Below are 7971 nucleotides of genomic sequence, written 5' to 3' on the forward strand. Positions count from 1 at the left end.
AAAAAAAAAAAAAATTAGAGACACACAATGCTTTCTACTCAACTTCAACAATTAGAAGTATTAAAGATATTGAAAATAGTTCTTACCATGTGAGATTCAAAAACATTATACACAAAACAGCTGATCTCCAATGAAAGAGAATAAACTGATTTTTAATTTGTCTGGTTAAATGTTTAGTTACATAGGATGGTTTAATTTTAATTTTTAGTTATAGGATTAAGGAAAACAATATTATATATAAACATAATAATTTATTTCCAGGTACTATTTTCTATACTATAATCTAATTTCAATTTTCATAAAATCATCAAAATAATATTTTATAATAATAAAAATGTGTGTGTTGGGGGAGGGCACATATAACATTTAGAGAAAGAATACAATATTACATATATAGTAAATGTAAAAATGCTTAGAAATACTGGAAAGAAATATATTAAAAACTTAACAGTGGTTATCTGTGTGGGAGCACTCATGGGTAATTTTTACCTTCCTCTTTATGTTTCTATGGATACGTGCACACGTGTGTGTGTGTGTGTGTGTGTGTGTGTGTATGTGTGTGTGTGTGTGTGTGTATATTTATAACTTTTAAGGAAAGCTTCACATGAAAATATGTTAAAGGAAACTCAAAACTAATTTCCACAATGGGTCTAAGAAAAACATAACACAGACACACTTACCATCACATGAAAGGGAAACATAGCTTCCGAAGTCCTCAGACATGTGTCGCATCACATTTCTACCCATCTTAAGACCAAGGAAGATCCAATAATCTATCGCTGCTCCAAGAATTCCGGTCAGTAAGTAAGCTAGTTCATGTTTGAAGACCTAACATTAAGATGGGAACAATATTATTAAAATATGATTTCTAACAGTATTTATTTTGAATGTTTGAAGAAAAACTTAGCTATTTAAAAATATAGAGTATGCTAATGCTAAATGGTATTGTTAAGAACCCTAGCAAACTCCCTCTCTCCGTTCTCTCCCTTTACTTCCTTCTTCCTCTCATCTATATTTATATTTTTGTGGTTTTTGTTTGTTTGTTTGTTTTTAGCTGAGTCATCCTGCCACCTGTTGGCAGCTCAGCGGCTGCTCAGCTCAGGCGGGGACTCAAACCGCTGTTGCTCAGAGCTCAAACTCTTGAGCGAGCTCTTTACCAACTGAGCCACTCAGCCGGCCCTATATTTGTATTTATCTCTATTTGACAAAACAGTTAATAAAACAAAATTTCCAGGACTTATATATGGATAGCTTATTACAAACTTTTAAAATAACTTTATCCAGTGGTGTCAAGGGCTTAAATCAGGCAATAATTTCATTAAAATAATGAGGAACTACCTGGCATCTATGGATTTCTGTTAACAGGAATATATGACTATATAAGAAAAAAAAGATTAGTCACTCAATTATATATAAAATTAACCTTTGCATTTCTCCAGATAAAGACTTGAAAAACACAATAAATAAAAACTTTAGCAAACAAGATTATCTTTTGTTGTAAAACAATTTATTCAAATTTTAATTAAATTATGTCAAATACCATTACCTTAGAGATGTATTTTAAAAGTATGAATATTATTTTATCTTATCACTTCTATAATAAACATTATTAAATTCCTATAATATAACAAGGCATAAAACCTTACTTACAATAAATGTGCTTTACCCTAGTGTTTAAAAATCTTTCTAATCCATAAACTGTAAAGTTGAAAAGGGGTGAAAATAATATGGGGTTGTCGGAAAAGTCATGACGCATTTTTGCACTGAAAAACATAGAAAAAATACATCATGACTTTTCTGACAACCCAATATTTTTAAAACACCTTTGATAGAAATATAAACTTTTAACAATGACATTAAAACTATGTAGTTGAAATTCCTTTGTTTGGTATTTTTTTGTCTAGGTGTGAAAAAAAAATCACTAAATTAACAGTTGGGTAGGGACATATGAAAAGTTTTGGTATAGCAATGTTATGGTATCCAAACAGATTATAACTGTTTATCCAAACATATTATAGACCTAGGAGGGGATTAGTGACAGAGAAATCTCTAGCACTTTGAACCCTCAGTGATGATGACTGGATTTATTTCTCCTAACCTCAGCAGACAAGGAAGGTTCTTACAGGTATACATAGTATTTCATTAGGGCATCATTCCTTATAATAAGAAGCTATTAAAGTACATCAAAATGGAAGTTCTATTTCTGGTTTGTGTGCCAATGGCAAATGGTCAAGCAACATATACACCAGGCCTGCCAAAAAAGTGTTTATTGAGGGAAAACCCTCAGTCAGGATCCCTAGCAGGGAGACAGGGGAACTGCACACCTATCAAACTGTGGGGNGTTTAGAAAAAAAGAATACTACATAAGTGGAGTTGATAGACATGAGATCTGAAGAAAAGGAGAAAGGATTTTACTCATCTATTGAAACATTTTCTGCCTTAATTTTCTATAAAACAATGAACAACAATTTTACTAAAGTAAAATTAATTCAATAGATCTGAATATGAATTTTACACTTCTGAACAAGGTAAAACCAAAACATCCAGTTTGCCATAAATTAGAAAGATGGACCAATATTTTCAACTGGAAGTTAGTTAACAACTAAATTATAACATCTTTACTAATGACTTAAGAAAAGCAAAAATAGTAAATGAGCTGAAGAATAATGGAAAGAGGTGTTTTTGTAAAAAGAGGAAATATTCTCAGAGAAAAAGAAATGGTTCATCAAAATATCAAAATGTTGACAAAAGGGACATTATTAGAATATTGAGTTCACTTGTAAGGATAAGTGTATTATCCTTAATAAACATTTTAATTTTGCATGTTAGCTGTAGAAAAGCTACTGCTCTGTTAAGGGTAAACTGTTCACTTGATTTCTCTCTCTTGACAAAGGTTAAAAATCAACATGTATTTGTAACAACAAAAATTTGGGAAAATACTATTTTGAACTATTTTTAGAAATATTTAAAAATTTTTAAAAACCATCTATCAATAGCTTAAAGAATCAACTGTAATTCGAACTATTTTTAGAAATATGTTAAATTTTTAAAAACTGCCTAAAACTACCTAAAAAAAACTAAGTGGAAGCCTAAAGAACCAACCATGTGTGTGTTTTGAGAAGGGTAAGGAAAAGCTTAAACATGCTTTTCAAACACGGACATAGTTTAAATCTCATCTAGACTTTTAAATATAGTGATCAAACAGATCCTGGAGAGCAAAATAATCACTCAGTTTGTTGACAGGATTACAATGATAATGTTGAAGTCTAATTTTTAACTTGAGTCAGTCACAGGCTCAAACGTGCTGGGTGTAAACTTATCATGTGAAAACTGGGAACAACAGTGGATAACAAGGCCTTACTTTCAAGTGCAGGGAAATTCACAATGAGTAAAGAAATCACTAAAGCTGATGCACAACATGTAGGTCCCAGTTAACACAAGATTCATTTTGGCTAAAGTAATGTTATATATCCCTAAAGGAAACCAACACATACTAGAAACAACACATATAACTATATTAATAGCCTTAGAAGCCACTGTTAATCCCGTCATGAATCACCAAACTCAGAGATTTCCATTATGGAATGAAAACAGGGAATCTTTTTAGCTGAATGTTTAGTTCTCGTGCTGGCAAATAATGCCAGAATTCTGCTGTTTCTAAGTAAAAAAACAAAAACAAAAAAACAACAACAAACTACCGAGTAGGAATGGTGGGAAAGAAATAAGAAAGGGCTCTGCAGAAAGATTGAATTTGAGCTAAGAAATGTTAAAAAGTCATGCAACAAAGGACAGCTCTCCACAAAAGGAACAGCAATCACCTCTCAGCTCAATGAAAAAGAAAGAGAAAAAAATAAAGGAGATAAAATGCTTTAGATAAAAATCTTCTAACTTCAGTAGCATAAAAAGAGACCTCTCTTTGCAGAGGGCATCATCCAATAAATCCTGAATCCAGTTATAACCTGGATTCCTATTCTAGATTCTCTCTTCAAAGTATTAAAGTGATTGACAGCATATTCAAGAACTTTTTCTTTTATATAAAACCAAGATGCACAGAAACACGTGTGTAACAAGAGAATACTTATTTGGCAGTGTAAAATATTTTTAAGTATATAAAAATCATCTTTTATATTTGAGGGCCACAAAAAGCTCACTTGGTTTAAAATATGTTCATTTTAGGAATCCAGGATTACAGAAAGAAGGAATTGAGGAAGAGAGAGCGAGAGATTGATTTCTGTAGTTCCCTAAACTGGCTTTGAAGTTTAGGAATGAACATAAGGTCTTATGAAAACCTCCTTCTCTGTGGAGACCCAAAAAAGAACCTTTCATAAGGTGAACACCTGAAAAAGAGCTTTGCCATCACATTTCTTAAATAATATTCCTCACCCAACTTATTTGAGAAGAAACTTTAAAATTAAAGTAGGTAATGGGGGGAAGAGAAAGAGTGAGAAATTTATACATATAAATTACTTGTTTGCTTTATCCAGGTTTATCTGTTAGATCACCAACTCAAAGGAAAACAAATAGTAGCAACTTTTTATATTACAATAAAAAAAACTTATACAGCAACAGTTACCTGGGAAAAATGTTTTAAACAGTGATTTAACCCAAGTTATGCAGGTGACTTTATAACATATTCTGATTCAATGAATTTTTTAATACTGTTAAGTATTCAAGCAGGAAGAAACCTAGGAACTGTTCATAAGGCACAGATAAGATTAGAGACACACAGGGCCAGCCGAGTGGCGTGATGGTTAAGAACTGGCTTGGGACGCCAGAGGGCCCCGGTTCGGATCCCACATATGTGGGCCAGTAACACTGCCCTCTACAGCTAAGATGCTGAACAACAGCTCAACCTGGAGCTGGGCTGCTGTGAGTCGCCNTTTTTTTTAAATGAAGCTAGAACTGTCAGCTGTCAAATGACATAGAAATAACATAGATGTGAATGACTCTAGTACTTCCAAAAATGAACTAGTGCCATCTGTTGCAAACATGCGTCATAACTTTTCTGACAACCCAATAGAATTCTTTTCAATCTTGGTGTTTCCTAAACAATAATCTTATGTACTATGGCAAGAGATTAGGAAACAAAGATTCTTGTATTAGTTTTCTGTTATCAATCCTTAATTACTCTCAAGTAATTAAAATTTCTATTCACTAATTACTTCATGTTTTTGATGTAGAAAAACACACTTCTTGCAAATTTAAAGAACTAGAGGTGCTTACCATTTTCTCAAGAGAGAGTGGCTCTGAAGAAATATTGATGGAACTCTGTAAGCACAACTTTTTAAAGACTGCCTCTGCAACAAACATTTGTAGCCAGGAGGAGGAAAAGGAACAAATGAAAATCTCTAATTCCTGGGAAGAAAAATCTGTGGAAAACAAGAGAAGTGAATATAGTTATTGCTAAATCCTATAAAATTTCTTTCTACAGACTATTTCTTCTGTGGATTTTATTGGTGCAAATGATGATTCCTATACCAATAAGAGTCACCCACATAATTTTAAACCAAAAACATAGATTGATGAGATATGAATAAACAATTATGGGATTTTAGCACCATATTTTCCAATTAATGTTAAAGACATCATCCCATAATAGGGTTGCACCTTTGGAAAACTGGTCCTTTTTTTTAAAGGGCACACATGTATTAAATTTGCAATGATTAGTCTTAAGTTGATAGGAAAAAATAAATTAGATCCCTTCCCCTGACAATACCCATGAATCTTAATACTACAGAAAAAGAGGAAAGATAAAGGGAAAATGCAAGACACAGAATGTATAAGGATTTCTCCAGAAGTTGTATTCACTCTACTAGAGCAAGTGGAAAAGGGGGTGTAATTTTAAATGACCAAACAAACAAAAAACACCAAGCACCTCAAATCTCTTCTTTACAAAATCCTCAAATTCTCAAAAAACATGGAAATGCATAAATATAAGCATGAACAGAAAATGATATAGGACGGAGTGACTATTTCATGTTATGAATTTTGTATTAATGCTCTCTGCATAAGAGAATGGATTATGCAGTGGAATGATAAAAAATAAGAAAGACCAATTAATAAGACACTGAAAGAGCTAAAATTGAACAAAACCCAACAAGATAAAAAAGTTGTGATATTACACAAGTCAGATTAACTACATTGGAAGAAAAAGAATTAGAAAAATTCAATAAAATAGCAAAATAAATATATTAGGTTTATATATTTTTAAAACTGGACATAACAGTCAGATTGACTTGAGGTTTGGGTCAACTGACTTGAGGTTCCAGTTCAGATGGAGGAGTACCTAAACGCTGTGCTCGTCTCTTCCCACAACACCTCAAAATGAGAACTCAATTATAGAACCACCACCCTGGAGAAACACCTTAAGACTAGCTGATCAGAAGTACTAGAACTAAGAACATAAAGAAGAAGCAACATCAAAACTGGTAGGAGGGGTGGAGACGCAAAACAGGATGGTCCCACACCCACATGTGGCAGTTAAGGATCAAGAGGGACATCTGGACTTTGGTACCCCCTGAGGAGTGAGAGATCCCAACCCCAGATTGGTCTCCCCAACTAGGGTCAGGTGGAGAGCTGGTGTAAGCCCAGGCGTCCTCTTAAAGGTATGTACACAAACTTACACTCTCACACACACTCGCCCTAAGTTCCAGTGAAGGGACACAGCTTTAAAAGCACCAGAGACATGCCCAAAGGAACTGACTTGTCTGGCTTGAGGGACAGCACTCTTCCAGACAGAACTGCTGGCAGTCACCATTGTTCCTTCGTTGAGCTCCTCCTCCCAACCAGCCTGCAGTAGCAGGTGAAAACCAAACCTGAACACTCCGTTAACCTGGATAACACACTCGCCCCACTCTGGTGGTTCCCTGAGACCCTGCTCCACTAACTGGGCATAAGCTCGAATCTCTTTCAGCAGCTGTTTCTCACAAGCAGCTGGCCTCTCTGTACTACGGAAATTCCAAAAAACTCTGAAAGATCCCAAAACCCCAAATAAGCAGCAGTTGGCCTTGGAGTGCCTGTGCCTCTTGCTAACTAGCAGCCTGCTTGAGTTACCAGCATAGCCTCTCCCAGGCGCTTCCAACTGCAGCAAGGCAGCTAGAGATCACTTTGCTGCTCCTACCAGGTGCCCCTGCCCAGGCACAGGCAGCAGCTAATCTTGGCCTTCACAAGAACCCTTCCAAAGAGGCCCCACAACCAACACACCTGGTGGCCTGCCTTAGGCCACAACAGAATACCATTCAATTAGCACCACAAACACATCCAAAGGATGAACTTGGAAGGAACCACATCCTGCTAATGCGAATCACTCAGTGGGGTCAGTCAGCCCCAGCATAACACCTTGTCTACTGTAGTCACAGCCAACCCTCACAGCCAGTCACCCTGAGGGTCAATCCCACCTACTGATGTGTCAACAGCAATCAAGGCTCAACTACAACAGGAAGGCACACACAACCCACATGAGGCACACCCTGGAGCACCTGGCTCAGGTAACCAGTCTGCCTCTCCCACTGAAAACTCCAAAGAGCAAGAACCATGTTTTGTTTCCCTCTTCTACTGCATAAGAAGTGCTTAGCTCAATGACTGGTAGAGGGCCAAATAAAGATTTGCTGAACAAATGAAGGCAACAGAAATATTTTGACTGAGGTAACAATCATAAAAATGTAATTTATGGAGGAGGTCTTAAGCATGGAGAGGGATTAGAATAGAGATTTAAAAAGGTAAATACAGGTTTGGAAAACTATCAGGAAAAGATAATGATGTAGCCTGCTAAAGGCAAAGCAAGCTTTATTAAAGTTATCTAAAGAAAACTTTGATTATTATAGGTTTTGAGGACATGTTTTCTTCCAACTGAAAACAGAAGAAGAAGTAACTAAGTTAGGGATTGGCAAACTATGTCCTGCTGCCTATTTTTATGAATAAAGCTTTACTAGAAGACAGTCTTATTCATTTATGTATCATTGCTTTCTTACT

The 7971-nt window shown here is 35.3% G+C and overlaps 1 protein-coding gene across 1 annotated transcript in view; it reads right to left on the reverse strand.

The window, feature by feature from the left end:
- Positions 1-7971, reverse strand: part of SLF1 (SMC5/6 complex localization factor 1) — a 76034-nt gene that overhangs the window by 14844 nt on the left and 53219 nt on the right. Inside the window, exons 15-16 of the mRNA XM_019655913.1 lie at positions 681-828; positions 87-145 (exon numbers count right to left, since the gene is read on the reverse strand). Coding sequence (XP_019511458.1) covers positions 87-145; positions 681-828 — 207 coding nt within the window. The remainder of the gene's footprint in view (positions 1-86; positions 146-680; positions 829-7971) is intronic.

Source organism: Hipposideros armiger, unplaced genomic scaffold (assembly GCF_001890085.2).
Source record: "Hipposideros armiger isolate ML-2016 unplaced genomic scaffold, ASM189008v1 scaffold_252, whole genome shotgun sequence".
In the NCBI taxonomy this organism is placed as follows: Eukaryota; Metazoa; Chordata; class Mammalia; order Chiroptera; family Hipposideridae; genus Hipposideros; species Hipposideros armiger.